The sequence below is a fragment of the Rhamphochromis longiceps genome, linkage group LG3, assembly GCF_057381845.1.
Source record: "Rhamphochromis longiceps isolate RC_006_pf linkage group LG3, R_longiceps_female_GT1.1, whole genome shotgun sequence".
NCBI lineage: Eukaryota > Metazoa > Chordata > Actinopteri > Cichliformes > Cichlidae > Rhamphochromis > Rhamphochromis longiceps.
The window spans coordinates 23879307-23898876 of NC_140559.1; the positions used below are offsets into that span (position 1 = coordinate 23879307).

Genomic DNA, 19570 nt, shown 5'->3' on the forward strand with positions numbered 1-19570 from the left:
CTCACTTTTGTTCTCGTGTGGTTCTGTGGGTTTCAGAAAGATGTCTGATGCTAACTGATACACGCCACAGCTGCACACTATAAACAGCAGGAGCATTATTCAGTGGCTGGAAACTTCAGAGAAAAAAAAAGTCAGAACAAAGTGCGTACGTGTTCGTGATAGGAAATGAAGTCTGTTGGGCTATGGATGGCTGCACTGGGAGATGACGTTTAACTTAAGAAGCTGTACACCGCATCTTAGCTGGCGTGCAGTTTGCTGTCTGTGGTTCAAAGTCTGTTACATTCTCCAAGGTCCCAAAAAAAGAAATTGGTTACATCTGTTGTTTCAAACAAATAGAGCTGAGTGTCTTTTTCAAATGATCAGCTAGTTACAAGTCTAATAGATACATAATGAGCAGATTCCAACTCGTTTTTTAATGTCTTACCTTCACAGCAGCACATCAACAGCTCAGTGCTCCTGCAGCTGTCGTGCACAGATGTTATTACAAGTTAGTGTAGTTTCTTCAAGTTCCTTCTTATTGTCAGCTCTCATTAAAATAGCAACTGCTCTCTTGCACTAGTCATGCATTTGTGAAATAATAAAGTAAACACCTGTTAAAGTGTTTCTGTCATAGCAGTGTGAGTGGCGGGCAGATGTGCAGAACGCACATGCAGGGTTTTCTTTGTTGCAATAAGAAAAGCAGTATTTGTAATATCACCATTTAGCATTTAGGTAACAGATGTGAAGTCGTGGTTTTAAAGAAGAGTTTAATGAGCTGATTTAGCAGCAAAGGTGATTCTTGGATGTGGCACCAGCTCTGGCCGCTCTGACCACCATCTCAACAATAAACCAACAACTAGTGCTGCCATCTACTGACACTAAAGTGCACCAACTAGCTGTACAACTCTGTGTCTGCACCAGTGAAAGGTGACTAACCTAACAATGTAAAGGTGCAGGAGCTGTTTTGCATCTGATATGAAAGAAACTCTACAGCAACCAATAGGAGAGCCTCAAAATGTCTTCTGTAAATACTCAGTCACACTAACCAGGGCCAACCTGCATAGTTGCTAACATCAGATGTTATATGGCACCTCCAGTGCGGAGCATAAAAAGCAGAAACACAATTGTGATACCTACAGGAGTTCAAGAGCTTGTGTATATAGTGTAGGAGGGTTGAAATGGTAGGAAGACTGAAAGGCTGACACACCAAAAATAACGTCAGTCAACGGCGCTGGCACGGCTGGCAGCCTTAACCCAATTTCCCTCGGGATGAATATAGTATAATCAGTCAATCAATCCAAAATGTTTTATACTTGATGTTCAAAATCAAAAACTCATTATATCATATTTTGAGATGAAAAAATCTTTATTATTCTTATTTTTCATCATGATGAAGTTCTGTTACAAGTTCTTAACATGCCCAAATAAAGAAAATGTTCTGATCACCGAATTCAGGATGTGTTGACTCACACTTCAGCTTTTTAAAGCTCTGAGACTAAGAACTTTGACTCTGCCGTTGTCTATATTTTCTGTAGCTCACACAGCCAACAATTGCACCAACAACAAGCAAAATAAAAACTGTCAAACTAGCTGGATGTATAACAACTCTAATTTTGAACCCTCCATCCTTTTTGTGAATGTCCGGCTGACCTGCAGGTGAGAAACAGGTGTGAGGTGTCAGCTGTCAGGTAGGTGATGAGTGAAGAACAGAACAGAATCCATTTCCTCTTCAAACTGCTGTCAGACATTATCTACTGCACTCTGATCACATCACTCAGACCAGCTGCTTTCTACAAAGTCTCATCAACAACATCTTTAGAAACAAACATCAACAAGCAGGAAGCAGCTTCACCTCTGATCACACACACACTCAACTCTACTCACTCACCTGGAGGATCAACAACTCTCAGGGTGATGTTGCTGATGAGCTTAAAACCACTTGTTCCTTTCTCAACGACACGACACTCGTATCTTCCAGTGTCATTAATCGTCACATTGTTCAGAATCAAAGACACGTCTCCATCCTTCATATGTTTGTCCTTTAGATCCACCCGGTCCTTAAAAGATGGATGCTGGCGCACTAAAGTTTTCATCTCATCCCGATACAAAAAAACATAGTCATCTCCCAGGTCAGCTCTTCTCCACATAACAGTCTGGATGTTTTTTCGAGCTTGACATGTCAAAGTGACGTTCCTTCCAGACTCAGCTGTGACGTTTTTCTGGCCTGAAAGAGAAACTATACAGAGCAGAGAGGTAAAGGTTTCAAACAGCTGTTTACTTCAACAGAAAGCATCAGGATCACTGGACATGGACTGTACAGTTAACACTTGGGTAGCAGCATTTGGGACAATATAATGTGTTTCAATGACAATCCAGGGAATTTTCCTTTAAATTTAACTGTTAAAAAGTGTTTTTTCTGGAAAAAAGGAAAAACAAGATTATTAGTAAATCGAGCAAAACATTCAGAATTTGATTGATTATTTTAAAAAAAAAAGAAAATCCACTGACCAGTTCGACAGAAGGCCTGACAAATCAAAGAAGACATGTAAAATGCCTGATTATTTGAGAATTATTTCTATGATCAGAACAACTAAAGAGGTTCGCAACCAAGAAACACCCTCAAGGATTTAAAACAGAGTTTAATTTGACTGTATTACCATTATAAACAGCATCTTTTGGTTTTAGACTTAATAATAATACCCCTCCTTCCTCGTGAGCGTTTTTGACTTTGTTAGACTTTGTGAAGTCGTTTGTCTCAACCATGGAAAAAGTCTGCAGCTGTGCACTTTAGTTATCTTCTTTCGGGGTTTTTGGTGCAGCTGAGCTGATTGTGATTTTCAACACTTTGAATCAATGTCTGCTTTGACTATAAGGGACTGTGTATAAAAATGTCAGTAACTCCGAAAGTCCTAAATTCCTTATTTAGTTAACTTTGATTTACTCCAGGTTTGTGTGGTTAGATTCTAATTGTACACAAACTCCACCTAAAACTTTTATTACTGATTACAGCCTATAACTTCACGCAGACTGATTAAAGTTGGTACACAGACCACAGCTTACCTTGAGAGGTACAACCCAGCAGGCACGCAGAAAGCAGAATCCAGATGAGTCTCTCTTCCTCCAGGACTCTCCAGATGGCGTGGAATGGACTCGGGCGCAGAACCAAAGACCAGAAGCTCCAAGTGATTTGCGAAAACAAAAACTGCTGAGACTGGAGTGGGGCTGGTGAGGGCACTGAAACATAGGAGAGGAAAATCAGAACAGTCCAAGGAGTTGTGAGTGTTTTCCCATTTGACAAGCTGGGATGGCTTACGTGTTTGCAGGCGGGGATTAGCTGGAGGCGAGGCGAGGTCCAGGCGAGTGCTGAGTCCAATATAGGTGTGCAGGGAGGCAGGCAGGTGAGAATGGCAGTTTGTCTGAAAAGGATTAAGCAGCAGCTGAATCCAGAAGCAAGGCTATGGCAGGGTTTGGAATGACGAGTCCAGGTACTGACTAGGAGACTAAGTAATGCACACTGATAAATACACAGGAACATGAGGCTGTGAACTAACTGAGGTTAGCAGACGATCTGGCAAAGACTCGTGTTGTGCGCTGCTCCTAAATACTGCCAGAATAATTGCCTGCAGCTGAGGAGCTGATGCTGTGGAAAGTTACTCAGGCTCGCTCACACAATGACAAACGTTGACTCTGAGAAGAGCTCCTTTGTTTTAATGTTTCCTTAGGAGGAGTTACTGGGAAGGATGGAGTGGGCATGGGTAAAATATTAGCAACTCCATTTATTTCTTGTAATAACAAGTTTTTATTACACTGATTTATGCCTCTACAGTCCTTTTGCTTTTCTTTTTTTAAGGATTGTTACTTAGGTTACTGTTACTTACTTTTTTTAAGGACTGTTAGGGCTTAAATCTAGTAAATAAAGTGTCTTCAGATGTCTGCTGTTAATCTGATCTGGAATCAGTCCACAGTGAACAAACACACTGAGCAAAAGTGTAATCTGAACTAAAGTCAAATCTTTAAACTGAACCAAGAATCAAACTGCAGGAAAACCTGCTCACTGACCTTCTCTCACTTTAATCAGCACAGGGTGCGATAGACAGCAGTGATGATTTTTTATTTTTAGCCTGGCTCTCAGTCAGCTCAGAATAAATAGATTCAAATGTTGGATTATTAGCCTTCATTGTTGGTGTTTGTGCTCACAGGTACAAACTACCATCAGTCTGCACCATTAAACAGACACATAATGAACTTGCATATATATAAAGTTCTTTTCTGTCTCACTGACAGCTCAAAGTGCTGTTGACTAACCACACACTCATGCAGCAGCTTATTCTGTGCACTTCAAGCACCTCACCTACCTCACATACATGACCCACCTAGAATCACCAGTTAGCGACACATATTGTTCAAACGGAGGAAATACAAACCTCTTCTGTCATGTGAGAAAGTGTTAGTTTTTAGATGTACTAACACATATTTACATAAGAGTTTGTATAATGAAGTTGTGAAGAGAAGAGTCTGCTGTTAAAAGAAACAGTTTATAACTGCATTACTCATCCTGACCTGCAGAGGCAGCAGTTAGTGCTGTCATTCACTTTAAAACAGTGTCGGAAAAAACATGGAAATACTGCTGTAAAGGTTTATTATTATCAGTGTCGGTCAAGTTACTTGAAAAAAGTAATCAGTAACTAATTACAGATTACTTCCCCAAGCCCGTTACATTACTGATTACTTATTTTCAAAAAGTAATTAATTACTTAGTTACTTTTTAAAAACACGATTTACAACCTGAATAGGTGATAAAGCGATAGATCTTTCAGCCCAATTCTACTTTTTCTGCATAATCCATCATACAAAATGTAATCAAATGAAAAAGTCTCTTTTTAAAACTTGTTTTATTAACTTTATGCATCAAAAAAAAAAAATTAATTACATGCAACATTCTCTGACTTGAAGAAATTGGTTACCATTTAAACCTATTTTCTGCACATTCCAGCACATAAAATGAAATATTTTTTGTGTTTACACTCAGTCTTTCAAATAGATGCAAGTAAAACACAGCAGAAAATAAATAAAGTCAAAGACTAGCGGTCCTTTTGCTCTATTTTCATCTGTAAAGCAGGAGTGGCGTAGGTGAAGGTTTGCCCTGGTGCAGGTGTGCTGCAGCGCTCAGTGGAAGAATCCGCGAGTTTGTCTGTGAGTTTCCCATTACGACGTAGCGCACTCGGTGCTTGTTTAGGGGTTTTTTTGCTGTAAAAAGAAGTTTTCTTCAGCAGACACTAATGTTTTTTTCACTTTTTATGGAATCAAACTCAAAGTAAGGTCAGTACTTCCACGCTTTAAACGCTGCACGCTCATACTCTCTCCCGCACTCGATATATTATCCACTGTTGATCTGCACACAGCTGTTGTCACGAACGTCGCACTCGCTTACGTCACTGTCATGAGACATTCTCGCAAAAAAAATCACGGTTTTAGTAACGCAGCGTTCCTACGGGAAAATAACAGTAATCTAATTACCATTTTTGCAATAGTAATCCCTTACTTTACTCATTACTTGAAAAAAGTAATCAGATTACAGTGACACGTAACGCGTTACTGCCCATCTCTGATTATTATAGACGCATTGATTCTCAGTTCTTCTCAGATTTTTATTTGCTTAAAATTTGAAAAACACGCATCACTTTCACACCACTTCACAATTGTGTTGCTCTATAACAGAAAATCCCAATTAAAAACATTTAAGTTTGTGTTTGTAAGGCGACAAAATGTGTAAAAGTTCAGGGGTATGAATACTTTTTCATGGTACTGTATATGCAGGTATTTGTGTATAATGGTTTGTTTCATATGCCTGAAATAAAAGCTAATCATCACCTTGAGAGCATCTTGACGTCCCACAGTGGTCACACTAACTGATCAGCCTGCAGCTCAGATACACATCACTTTGCCTCATACACCTTCGATTACAGCTCCGTCTGCAGCCTCCTGTCTGATCTGTTCTGTTACAGGGTCTGTTACTGCTGCTGTCTTGTCATGCTGTTTTGTTTGTTATGTGATGCTTTTATAACGAACAGTACTTTGGGGTGTATTTGTTTTATGTAGATCTTTTATTAATGTGTGTAACGTTTTATGCTTTGTTTTATTGCTTTAGTGGAGGTGCGGCCGCTTGCTGAGGGGCTAGGCACGTGAGGTGGAATCCCCTTCCCGATGCATGCGAGTGTACACACCAGGCATAGGTAGATTGCACCATTTAGAGTTTAGTGTGAGTGACAGTGAGGTCTGCAGTGAAGTTACACGAGTGAGTAATTGGTGGCACCCTTGGGCACTCCTCCCCGTAGGTTGCCTCCTCAAGTGGCCGGTCTCCACTATTTTGTTTAGTTATTCTGTTATCATGCTGTGATTGTTTTAGGGTAGCATCGTGGGAGGGGGTCTGGTCATTTTAATCATCGTTTGTTAATAAAGTGTTTTAATTAACTATTTTGCCGTCTCAACCCTGCTACCCTAGGTGCCTTCCTGATTTTATAGTTATATGTCTTTAGTAGTTCCTCTTAATAAATTGAAATTTGTAAACTTCCTTTGTCTCACCTCTGCCGTTAATAACGAGTCTGTGGGCTTTGGTAGCCAGTGCAACACGTACATTGGCTAGAGAAATCTTTCCTGGGGTGTAACGCCCTCCCCCAGGTGGCGTTGTCAGTATCTTAGTTACCATCCCCAGTGATTCCTCATCGCGACACCACAATAATTTAACATATTTGAAAAAACAAAACTATTTATAAATATAATAAATAACTAAGTTTACTGACCTTGGTTTGCTGTGCAGCTCAGCACTGAGATCGGAACTGAAGAGAAATAAAACAGTTCATTGAGCCTGTGAGAGGAAAGCAATTTAGTTTTCTAAAGGTAACTAAGGAACATTAAACTCAACACATGTGGGTATTTATTTTATTTTGTTTTTACGCAGGCTGTGTTAAAAGGACAAGATGAAGGAAGAAGAAGATGGAGCAGGAAGTTTATTAGGCATTAGTAAATAAGTAAGTGTTAGAGAACGATGGCTCCACAGGCAAAATGGGCGAAGGAATCAGTGCACACACAACTACTTATCCACATTCCTGTATTAACATTAGGCAAATATATCATGCCGCTCTGGTGCTTTCAGAGCTGCTCTGACCTCCAGTTGCCTCTGAAGGTGTTCGGTACTAACAGGCATAAATGTGTGGATGTGGGGAATTTTGAGGCCCAGTTAAGTTCAGCCTGTTTTCTTATGTTTTCCTATTCACGTGTAGGTTGTTGTTGTTGTTGTTTTCAAATGCAGGGTAAAGACAGACACTATGACCTGTATAACCTATTAAGCCAATAACCTATTAAGGTTTACTGCATGTTCTGTTGAGAGTCACATGAGTCAGATTTTCTATGTGGCAGTTTAGGAACGCCCAGTGAATCAACACACACAGATTCACTGGTTACATGTGCAGCTTTCCTTATCTAATAACACGAAGACACTCACTGCTTTTCTTTCTACACTCAACAAAAATATAAACGCAACACCTTTGTTACTGCTCCCACTCCCCATGGGATGGACGTAGAGACCTAAAATTCATTCCAGATACACAATATAACCATCCCTCCCAAACAGTGGTCACAAATCAGTCCAAATGTGTGGTAGTGGGCACATCTGCCATATTGAGATAATCCATCCCACCTCACAGGTGTGCCACATCAGGATGCTGATCTGACATCATGAGTAGTGCACAGGTGTACCTCAGACTGCCCACAACAAAAGGCCACCCTGGAATGTGCAGTCTTTTGCGCTATTGGGGGTCTGGGGACCCAGAACCGGTCAGTATCTGGTGTGACCACCATTTGCCTCATGCAGTGCAACACATCGTCGCATGGAGTCTATCAGATTGTCAATTGTGGCCTGTGGAATGTTGGTCCACTCCACTTCAATGGCTGTGCGAGGTTGTTGGATATTCGTGGGAACTGGTACACGCTGTCGTATACGCCGGTCAAGCACATCCCGAACATGCTCAATGGGTGACATGTCCGGTGAGTATGCTGGCCATGCAAGAACTGGGACATTCTCAGCTGCCATCTGCCCTGAACAATGTGAACCATGATTCATCCGTGAAGCGCACACCTCTCCAACGTGCCAGACGCCATCGAATGTGAGCATTTGCCCACACAAGTCTGTTACGGCGACGAGCTGGAGTCAGGTCAAGACCCCGATGAGGACGACGGGCATGCAGTTGAGCGTCCCTGAGACGGTTTCTGACAGTTTTTGCAGAAATTGTTTGGTTGTGCAAACCAATTGTTCCAGCAGCTGTCTGGGTGGCTGGTCTCAGACGATCTTGGAGGTGAACCTGCTGGATGTGGAGGTCCTGGGCTGGTGTGGTTACACGAGGTCTGCGGTTGTGAGGCCGGTTGGATGTGCTGCCATATTCTCTGAAACGCCTGTGGAGACGGCTTATGGTTGAGAAATGAACATTCAATGCACGGGCGACAGATCTGGTTGACATTCCTGCTGTCAGCATGCCAATTGCACGCTCCCTCATTGCTTGTGGCATCTGTGGCATTTTGCTGTGAGACAAAACTGCACATTCCAGGGTGGCCTTTTGTTGTGGGCAGTCTGAGGTACACCTGTGCACTACTCATGATGTCAGATCAGCATCCTGATGTGGCACACCTGTGAGGTGGGATGGATTATCTCAATATGGCAGATGTGCCCACTACCACACATTTGGACTGATTTGTGACCACTGTTTGGGAGGGATGGTTATATTGTGTATCTGGAATGAATTTTAGGTCTCTACGTCCATCCCATGGGGAATGGGAGCAGTAACAAAGGTGTTGCGTTTATATTTTTGTTGAGTGTAATATAATTGACTCTTCCTAAAAATCCCTGAGAACTATTTAAATAATTTAAAAAAACATTAATTTTAAAAAATAACATTGTGAAAAATGTTACAATGTAATTATTATTTTGACAGCTTTGTCTGTGGTTTTGGACAACACAGGAAGGGATTTTAATAAACCAAAAGCATCAGTGAGCTTCAGCTGTCTTTTTCTCTGCTGCAGGTATTAACCACTCCATACACTTACCTATTTATTCTACTTCAATCACATCAACTTTGGGAAAAAAAATCCCACTGATTTGCATCCAAATATATTACATATTTAAAGCTTTATAACTAACATTTACGCACTTTAACACTTTGAGGAGTCAGGGTTCAATATCGTGCAGTGTGACGTGCAGACTGGAGCAGCCCGATTGGTACTACCTGCTCTACTTCCTGAGCCTTTGGTGTTAAAGCTGGAAATGACTTTAATGTTTTGTTCATATTAACATGGACACTGTTTAACAGACAGCACACACAGCCTGAGCCACAACTTTACTCATTGGTGAGATTATTCTGTTCATGTGCTCTAACCTCACAAGAGGTGCTTTATATTGTAAGGTCTGGTTATGGGTGATGATATTCGTCCTAACAAGTGATTTAGCAGGCGTACCTAATATAGAGGCCAGTTAGTATACATCAACACTGGCAACCCTTCATTCCTCGATCATTTAGCCTTCCACTTTTATTTTATTGCTTGTTTATTATTGCATACACTCACCAATTACTTTAAACCTGTGCAATCAGTTTGTAACCTAACATACCCACAACTGACTGAGTGTAACATGTCTGCACATTTCAAGTAAATCTACGAGAGTCCTTCTTACTGTGTAATGGTATGGGTCCCTCTGTAGACCTGCTCTTTGTTCTCATGATGTTCTTAAGATAAATTCAGTCCAATCTAAATTTCTCTTGTCTTCTCCAATAATAACCCGACTAAAATACAGACACTCAAACAACCAGAGAGAATTTACTCACAGAACAGATGAAGCAGAAACATTTTCTTGATTGTTCCTCTCAGTATCTGCCCTTTCTCATCTGTTATCAGTGACAGCAAATAAAGCACATCCGCTTCCTCTCTGTATTTTTCTCCTTCTTTAAATAAAAGCCTGTGTCACAGCCATTTGGGTTATTTAAGTACTCACAGTTCTTGTTGGATCATTTCACCTATTCATTCTCACACCCACTCCTTCACACCCTGATGAACACAGCAGAGCTACTTCAGGTCCTCCTGTATCTCGCAAAAAGATACTGTGGTATGCAAACTGCAGCAGCCAGCAATCGAACCATGAACCACAAAGCGGTTGTGGCTCAGGAGGTGACTGACAGTCTGTTTTGTGTGGAGCTTCATGAATCAAAGATTCATTTGTGTTTTTATTTCTGTCGTCTGATTTTTGGAACACCGTTGTATCCTGGTACCTTTAATCTCCCTTTATAAAGCTCTCTGCAAGCTACCAACACCCACACACATTTACATGCACACACTAATGCTTACAGATACACATCATATATCTATGGCCTTTTAGTGACCTCAGACCTGATTTGGGGGTCACATGTCATCAAGTTTTCTTTTCTCCCTGAGGTAAGTCCAATCTCATTTGTCCTCCCATATAAAGCTTGTGTGCTCATTTCCTCCAAGTTAGTACATGTTCATGTTAGTGCATGGTTTGAGTACTCACATATCCCATCACTCTATGCTCTTATAAGGTGATCCCAATACCTGCTCTATAATAGTAAACTAATGTAGTAAGTGAATTAAAGCAAAGACTGTCTATAAATCAGAAATATTTTCTTCAGATATTCATGTAAATACAAAAAAATATTTAATTACTTCAGTTACTTATTCAGTTTATGCATACAAATATGATTTTAAGTAGAGTCCCATTATTCTCTTGAACTCAAAAATTAGAATAAAATAATAACATAAATATAATAAAAATCAATAGGAAGAAAGTTCCAGCAGAACCAGGCTCAGAGAGGGGCGGCCATCAGCTGTGAGCAGTTTGGGTGAGAGAAGGAAAACAGGATAAAGTCATGCTGTGAAAGAGAGACAGAGATAACAAGTACGATTCAATGCAGCGAGGTCTATTAATACATAGTGGGTGAGAAAGGTGACTGAATAAAAAACACTCAATACATCATGTGAATTCCCCAGCAGCCTACACCTATTGCAGCATAATTAAGATAAGATAAGATAAGATAACCTTTATTATATACATATATGTATATATGTGTACACATATATACATATACGTATATGTACACGTATATATATACATGTACATGTTTATATAGTTCTAGGCATTCCAGGATCCAGGTGTGGGGCATTGAGTCATAGGCGTTCTTGTAATCAATCCAGGCACTGGTCCTGCAGATTTCACCTATTTTTATTTTTAGAACATAACTCCCACGATAAACGAGGGTCCACTGTATCAGAATCAGCATGTTAAACATTTACCCAATAAATTTAAATTGCATGTAACTTAGTTACAAGATGTAGTTCAGTTAAGTATTATTCACACGTATATCATACGATTATGCCACTTCCTGTATGAGCACCTGTTGATGCATACTGCTTGTTGTAAGATTTAATCATTTTCATTAATGTGCCATGTCTGACTGTGTTTTGACCCATTGAGATAAGGCTAAGCAAAGGGTTATTCAAAGGTTACCCCTCTGCAGATGGCCCTTAGTGAGAGTCCTGACCAGCCCCTGGCAGGACCTTGGCCTGTACCTGACCCTGCACCTGCTGTTTCTGACTGGAGGACAGGTGGAACGTTACCCAGCAGCAGGGGCAGTTAACGGGCACTATAGAGAGAGGATCCACCAGGGCTGTTGTCCTTCTCTCCATGTCTTTGTGGCTTTGCTGTTTGTGCTACTCTACACCCCCGAGATTGCTTTGCTTGCTTTGCTATGTACTTTCTTGCTGTTCAGATGATTCAGTGTATTAAACTCTGTCTCAACAATTCTAATCTTTTCAGGGGGTCTTTTTCTTTAGTGAACTGATGTTAATCAGATCTAAATAAGCTGGATCTCCACATCATCCGTTAGATAAGGTTATCATGCTGGCTTCAAAATTTGCGACTCCACACAGTTTATATTAATCAGTTTATTTTGTACCTTGTGGTTCAGATGTGTCAAATATCAACACTGAATGTACCTGCAGATGTTTTTGATCACTCATTGAAAGTCCGTACAAACATTAGAGCTAATCACTTAGAACTGCCAGGAGGAGTCATTTTGAGCCATCACTCCTTTATCTCCCTACACTCAGTACTCCAAGCCCATCATGTCTGATGTTTCCCTGATGTCACCTTAATGTCACTGTTAGATTTTGTATTGTTGGTTGTCATTTATGCTTAGAAATATTTAACCATGTATGCTTAGAGGTGTATAATTAATTGTGTAGTGATAGGATGTGTGATCTTTAACAGGCTACAAAGGCTTGGTGTGTATTCCACACCTACATCCTGGGAGCATGGGAAGAGGTCGTACCTTGTCTTATTGTTTTATGGTAGGATTAACGTAGCTACGTCTGTTCTAGTCTAAGTGCTTTTTTGTTTAGATGAACTGCTGGACTTCCTCACGGTGTTATCTAGGGTGAGGGGGGGGCTACCCTCTTCCTGACCAAGGATGTTTGCTTGTGTGCTTTTATGTTATATGACCCTTTGATCAGCCACACACACACACACACACACACACACACACACACACACGGTACTCTTTGTTTGTATGTAGACGTCATATGTTAATGAACTTATGCATATTTATGTAACCTCAATAAAAGAGCAGTGTTACGGGAGAACGAAGAGAGCAACTGGGGTCAAGCGAAGGAACGGCGCCTGTCCGGTCTCTCCCGTGCACGAGAAACATGAAGAACTTTGCCTACTTCGTGTCTTGCTTTGCTGTGTAATTATATTGTCTTCAACATTCCAGCGGATAGGTTCAAGCTACAAACCTATCAGTCACGATGTAGCTCCAGTACTTAGTAAGGAAAATGATGACTTACAATTTTGCTTTTGTAAAATAAAGATCTTAAATTCAGTATGTGCTGTCTCAGTCTGCTCCCTGGGTCAACCATGACACAGATCTGGCAAATTTTATTTATTTATTACTAAAATACTGTAATTACTCAGGGGAAAATCTGATATTCAGAAGAAGGTGAGGTAAATGAATCACAGATGGGGTTAAATGATGCAACAATTCACATGATAAATTCAGTTTAAAGCTGATATTTAGAAGTACAGAGTAAGGACTGAAGTAAGTGTGGGGCTTCACAGATGCCAGTTAGACATTGTTCCAGTGGAACAGCTGAAGCTGCTCTTATGATCAATTGTCTTGCAGTAAATAGGCCTGGAAGAGTTTAGATATGGAAATGTTTCGGATAAGTTTCAAACATTATCTTATCTGTTACCGGTTCCCCATTTTGTCTGTTTATTGTAAGTTTGTGGGTTTGTTTTTTTAGACATTATTATATCCAACCACCAGAATCAAGCTGCTGGTCTCTGATAGGTCAAATTATTCTCAATCAAAATGAAACCAATGAAACAAATAAGGTTTAATCTGAGGATCTCTCAATATTGAGGATATCTACACCATCTGTCATCATCTAATCTGAGAAAATATGGAGACCTCCAGCGTCTCATCCTTCCCACAGGGTTATTGAGGTTGATTAAATGATAATTGCCTGTATTTGTATAGTATTTTACTTAGTCCCTATGGACCCCAAAGCGTTTTACACACACATTCACACACTGGTGATGGCAAGCTACATTGTAGCCACAGCTGCCCTGGGGCGCACTGACAGAGGCGAGGCTTCTGGACACTGGCGCCACCAGTAGGCAACGGGTGAAGTGTCTTGCCCAAGGACACAACAACCGAGACCGGGGCTCGAACCAGCAACCTTCCGATTACACACTGCAAAAATGGCTAGTCTATATTTAGGAAAAAAATACTACATTTGATACAAAAAGCACTGAAAACAAGTGAAATTATCTGTCCATGCAGCAAGTTTATTTTACTTAATAAGAAATCTTGAAATAAGATTTTTTAATCCAGAAATAAAAGAACACATTTGAGAATTGAAGAGGGTTAAAATAAGCTTTAAAGAGCTCAATTTAAGATAAAATTACTTGATATCAAGTCCCAAATATTAGTTAAATATGCTAAATTACAGTCTTTTTTATGTTTTGAATTCTTACTTGCAGCAAATGAATGCACTGCAACGAGAAAAATAGTTCTAATACTATGAAAAACTACTCAATATTAGTGAAATATGATTAATTTGTTTCTTGATTCAGGTTGGCTTATCTTAAAATAGAGCCGAATCAATATTAAATCCAGGCAAAAAAACCTTAAAACAGACCTTTTTCCTACTCCTTGGCTTCTACTGAAATCACAACCAGGACAAGAGTGATATGCCAACATTTATTTCTCTCATGAGAACAAAATCCTTTTTTTTAAACAAAATAGGGCTGCTGCACAATCCCTAAAAGTCTAAATCAACCCTTTAAAAGGCCTAAACACAGAAAAAAAATTACAGTTTTGGCCTTAAACTTTTGTGACAGTCACATAGTCTCACAATGTTATAAATAATGGCATTACTGACTTAAAACTTTACATGCCTCAGGTAAAGTGTCACTAAGAAAAAAAAACAACAACTTTCATTTGTAAAGCATCTTAAGTAAAGCCGTTTCTCAGGACATTGCTAGGCAAATTAGGAACAAAGTTGTACAAACGTACTACAAAACTAAACAAACTGCAAATGACCTGATAAAATCCTGCTTGGTATTCACCTATTTTTCAAAGAACGACTTCCACTCAGCTATTGCTTTCTTATATGCACTAGTGGCATCTTGATCATGGATGGCATCAGTGATTACCTCAGTTTGTATGACAGAGAGGACCGTTGCAACACATTTTGGGTATGTTAAGTGCAAGGTGTAGTAATATGCCATCAACACCAACATTCCTTCCCAGAAATCCTCCAAGGGGAGTGTTGGGGGAAAACTCTGTAAAAGACCCAGGAGAAATAAAGACACAATGAGACAAAGTTACTTTCTTTATCAAACGTGTACACGGGTGAGCTGCTAAGAACAACTCACACCATGCACAGTGGCTTGGTAATTTTTATAGGAAAGACAGTGAGAACAGGATAAGAAAATACAAAACAAATAAAATAAACAACTCCATATGTGGCGCTAGTCTCGTCAGCAGAGAGCTGGGAGAAGTCTGTGAGAGATAAAACAATCTAAAACAATATGTCCCAAAACAGTATGTCTTTGCTGAGAAAGTCTAAAAAGATAATTCTAAACTAATCTAACCATAGGCAAAGGGCAGACAAAAGGCATCTTTGTACATTTAAAAGAAGGTAAAGAAACATAGAATCATTTTTCCTGTAACAGGGAGAGTGGTCACTGGTATGTTTCCTACAGCAACAATGCTGGTTGTTCCATCAAAAAGCAGCACTGGGGAGGAGAGAGGCCGCTTCTCCAGGTATAGCATTGCATCTTCACCTGGCTAGAAGAAGCACAAAAAAAGGACAAATTCTTCAAGATTTTAAATGAAAGGGTTGCTGTGCATCCAAACAGCTTAAGACACAAATAGCAATATCAAGAGTTTAGAATGCTCCAACTGATTTACTGTTGGAATAGAAGAAATAAATATAAAATATCTGACTTACATAAATATGAAATTTTGGAAATGTATTAATTCTGAGCATGAATTTTCTCTAATTTGCAGCATTTTTATCATGTCTATTTGTGCTTTTTTTCTCATTTGTTTTTTAAAACAATTTCTTTTAACTTTGTTACATATTCTAGTTTTTGAAGGCCTTTTTAAATATATCATTTTACTGCTTCTACTTGTATCCTAACTGCAATGTGCTTTTGCTCTGTGCTGCCTCTCTGGAGTAGGTTTTGAATAACAATTAAGAAATCCTGAATAAGGAGTAATTTAATCCCTGCTGAATTGAACTTCGACCTACTCTTATTAAGCAGGAAAAGCAAAATAATAATATTAATAATAACAATACAAGTAAATGGAGTACAAGTTACAGTGGCTGGTATTGCAGCTGTTCTCACCTTGAGGATATGAAGGAGAGCCTCACTGGCACTTCCCAGCCGCTTTGGTGGTGTAGTTTTTGAAGGAAAAAGAGATGGAAGTGCATTGAAGAGAGTGACAGTAAAATCCACTGTGAACAGAGAAAAGTATCTCAACAAAGCAATCCGAACATATCTGATGTGTGGATTTAATGTATGAAAAGGCCACTTACCTCCACGTACATCCAAGGGGAGAGGAGGTTTCAGGACCTTCTTCCAAATGCCATAGAACTGCACTTTCGAACAAAACTCTGCCCATCGACCCTTCATTTGATCTATGTATTTGCAGTTGGAGCCACCAATGATGCGACGCAGTTCATCCATCGCCTATGACAAAGTTGTGCTCAGTTAGTCAAGAACTAACTAAACCTATCCAGAGAAAGCAAGGAATTTAACTGAAGGTAGTTGAACTTACATTTTGTATGTCTTTGAAGCACGGGTATGCTTCAAATATTTTTCTGGGCCTGTCTTCTTCCCTTGTAACATCTGCGTCAATAAAAGTTCGTCTGGCCTCAAACTCCAGGTCCAAAATTTGAGCAACGTCACTTTGGTTGGGTTTTGCATTGGGTTTCCTGTACATGTTGCTCAAGGTTTTGTAATGTCTTGCCTGCATCTTCAGGCTGTCATGGTCTGCTAGGGAAAGCAAAGAGCAATTGTAAGACATGGTGTAACTAGACTTCACAAAATTCAGATTTTTCTAATCAGTCATTTCTAGTTGCATGGTTGTTTTTAAGTATAATATTTCTGAGAATTAATGTTTAGGTTAAATATGTTTGAGTAATGAACTGACCCTATATGTCCTGATCATTTCCCTTTGTGTCCTTTTCTTATAATGATCATGGATTTATGTTAATTGTTAGTTTGAACAGAATCAAATATTAAAACGACAGTTTAAGACGCCCGTGAATAAAACTGTGGTGAAAATAAGGTAAAGGTTGTTTACTGTGTATATCGTTCACATCAGTGTGAACAGTGATTATGAGCTGATGGATAAAAATATTTTAGGTAATTTGATCTATGACAGAAACACTGTGATAAGGCATGATAGATGTGACCAGCATGAGGATTTACATGTGTAAATAATCAGCACTGAGTAACACCCATTACAACACAAAGTGTTAAAATACTTACTATGGCTAACTGGCAAACTGGAATGAGGGATCTATCATATGTTGATTTTACACACCAACTCGAGTTAATGCCAAACCACTATGATTTATGGAATAAACACTTAGAACGGGGTTCATTGCTGCAACCATATTTTGGAAAGAGCTGTAAGAGGAACCACAGTCAGACAGAGGTAGATAAGGGTGATGGTGGACTTACCAACAACATCATCTGGAGGTGCAGTTGAAGGACCTATATCAGCCCTGGGTGCAGAGCATGAGGCTGACTTGGATAATAGTGGTAAAGCCAGCGTAGTATTGTTTGACGTAGTTGGTACAGTGGAGGGTAGCGGCAATTGGGATTCTTTCTCTGAGGAAAAAACAGAAGATGAACAGAATGTAATAACAGGGAATAGCTAGAAAGTTAAGGAAAATACTCAACACTGTATAAATCTTGTGATGCACTCTGAACAGAAAACTGAGGGCAGGTGGTCTCTTTGAAGTTTTAGATGTCCAAAAGTCATTAGTACAGCAGACCAAAGTACACACCTGCATTTGAGTTATCCTCACTGAGGTCATCATTGCTCTCAAGAAGTATGGTATAGTCACTTGAACCACTTGCTTCACCACTTAGGTCACCTTCAGTCCCGTTGTCTGTGTCATCTGAGCTGAAAAGAGTCTTCCTGGGCCTGCCTCGTTGTGGCATGGAGCCCTGCCTCTTCCTTGGAGACTTCATATTTTGGAGTCGTTTGTACAGTTTGGTGTAGATGGTCAGCTGTGGTAAAATAATATATATTTGTACATTCTTTTTTTTATCTCGCTCAATTTTAGATATTGTAGTGAGTAAAGAATGACTTACGTATGGCATGTGTGTGTCAGCATCACGTAACATGGGGTAATAGTCGACAATCTTCTGCGACATTGCTCTCATTTCGAGTTTGGAGGGGTATGTTACTTCTTTCCCCATGGGACTAGCACGGAGGATTGCAACCATGCTGGTGACGGTGTTCCTTACAAGTCTGCAACATAGCTCCTTCGACATCCTACAGTCCTTTTCCTTTCCACTGTGGAGCAATGCAAAGTACTGACTGCGCACCATGTCCAACTCTGAATCTGTATACACCACATACTCTGGTGGGTCTGGCATTTTCATTTTTTTGTCAGCAGTGTAGGAAATGGGAGTGGAAGTTTGAGGCTGACATTGTGACACATCAAAGCCTAAGGGGTTACTCTCGCTTCGATGGAAAGTGTTGGCATCTTGGTCAGTACTCTTAAACTATAACAGTTGTGGGATATAAACAAAAATACACAATTAGGCAAATTAATGCTAGACAATATGGACAGTAATCATCTTCTTAGTGGTATAATGTGTATTTACCTTTTGGCTGATAAAATCCCAAATCTTCTTTCTACGGAAGAAATTTTCATGGCCCGGAAAAAGATCCTTTAGGTCATCCCGGGTAAAGCTTCTCAAAGTTTCCTCATCAATATTCGCAGCTGTAAAAGAGAAAAACAACTTCAAAAGTGATATTTATTTCTCTTTTCCTGGGCGTGGCTTATTACATATTGAGGTCATTTTTTTTGTCAATAAATGTATTTTAGCAATAAGTAATATTAACAGGATAAAATGTCAAACTTAAAACAGTTTATCAAATATTTGGGAATGCAATAAAACTATTTTTGGCTGTCTTCAAAAATGATGTTCCAAGTCTATTTTGGCAAAGACAGCTCAAGGCTATAATGTGGATAAAGTTCAGAGTAGAGTGCAATTAGGGTTGCCAACTGTCCCTTAAAATACGGAATCGTCCCGTATTTCGAAACAAAAGTACACGTCCCGTATTGAGCTAATAAGGGACGCACTTTGTCCCGTAATACAGTGAGAATCAAAAGTAGTCTATAAATGTTAATGGAATTAACGCTTTGTTTGAAAACATAATTCCCAGCCCCTCTCCTGCTTTGTGACCAATGAGCTGACAGCACACTTACGAGTATGACAATTCAGATTACCACTCAACTCATTGGTCGAGGAAAGGTCGCTTACAGAGAAAATACCGGAAGACAACAAATGACCACAACAAGAAGCATGGCCAACAGGGAAACAAACGCAGACACTGCGGTGCAAGTCTCGGACGACAGTACACCTAAAGCTGGGCAAACACTGTGCGATTTTTTCAGTCACGTTATTCAGCTCCTGCTCAAACTGCACGATTGACTCGCAGGGGTTAGAAGTTGGTAGGTCACGATGTACTCTCACACTATACCGCCCGATGCTCTGATGCGACCTGAGAGCTCACACTGTGCCTCCATAAAATGAAGGTTATAACAGAAAATCTGTCGCGCTCTCTCTCTCTCCGTCTTACACTCACACAGACACACACACCACCACCATCAACTTTGCTAAATTGCTAATGAAAAACATTGATCGGGCAGCTGTGATTGAGCAGCGATGTAAATCCAACTGTTTTCACGGTTGTTGTGGTCATGATAATTTTGT

At 39.9% G+C, this 19570-nt stretch overlaps 2 protein-coding genes across 2 annotated transcripts; both read right to left on the reverse strand.

Moving 5' to 3' along the window:
• Positions 1-1335: 1335 nt before the first annotated feature.
• Positions 1336-11721, reverse strand: LOC146673540 (uncharacterized). The gene is made up of 4 exons (XM_085400965.1): positions 11605-11721; positions 3293-3434; positions 3040-3213; positions 1336-2215 (listed from the first exon to the last, which is right to left on the reverse strand). Exons 1-4 carry the CDS (start codon positions 11719-11721, stop codon positions 1860-1862), a joined length of 789 nt encoding a protein of 262 aa, XP_085257091.1. The 3' UTR covers positions 1336-1859.
• A 3399-nt stretch (positions 11722-15120) lies between these two features.
• LOC146673541 (uncharacterized) lies at positions 15121-18568 on the reverse strand. The gene is made up of 8 exons (XM_085401774.1): positions 18455-18568; positions 17936-18352; positions 17626-17851; positions 17297-17446; positions 16386-16603; positions 16144-16297; positions 15953-16062; positions 15121-15389 (listed from the first exon to the last, which is right to left on the reverse strand). Exons 2-8 carry the CDS (start codon positions 18227-18229, stop codon positions 15231-15233), a joined length of 1311 nt encoding a protein of 436 aa, XP_085257900.1. The 5' UTR covers positions 18230-18352; positions 18455-18568; the 3' UTR covers positions 15121-15230.
• Between the last annotated feature and the right edge of the window lie 1002 nt (positions 18569-19570).

What these genes read in the sequence shown, in the direction of transcription:
- LOC146673540 (XM_085400965.1), bottom strand. Translation starts at nt 11,721, where the DNA reads ATGGAGAGAAGGACAACAGCCCTGGTGGATCCTCTCTCTATAGTGCCC. An exon ending in TAATCCCCGCCTGCAAACAC is followed by an intron (nt 3,214 to 3,292) that starts GTAAGCCATCCC and finishes CCTATGTTTCAG; the next exon opens with TGCCCTCACCAGCCCCACTC. An exon ending in GCTGGGTTGTACCTCTCAAG is followed by an intron (nt 2,216 to 3,039) that starts GTAAGCTGTGGT and finishes TGCTCTGTATAG; the next exon opens with TTTCTCTTTCAGGCCAGAAA.
- LOC146673541 (XM_085401774.1), bottom strand. Translation starts at nt 18,229, where the DNA reads ATGAAAATGCCAGACCCACCAGAGTATGTGGTGTATACAGATTCAGAG. An exon ending in ACCTCCAGATGATGTTGTTG is followed by an intron (nt 16,604 to 17,296) that starts GTAAGTCCACCA and finishes TGCTTTCCCTAG; the next exon opens with CAGACCATGACAGCCTGAAG. An exon ending in GCTTCAAAGACATACAAAAT is followed by an intron (nt 16,298 to 16,385) that starts GTAAGTTCAACT and finishes ACTTTGTCATAG; the next exon opens with GCGATGGATGAACTGCGTCG.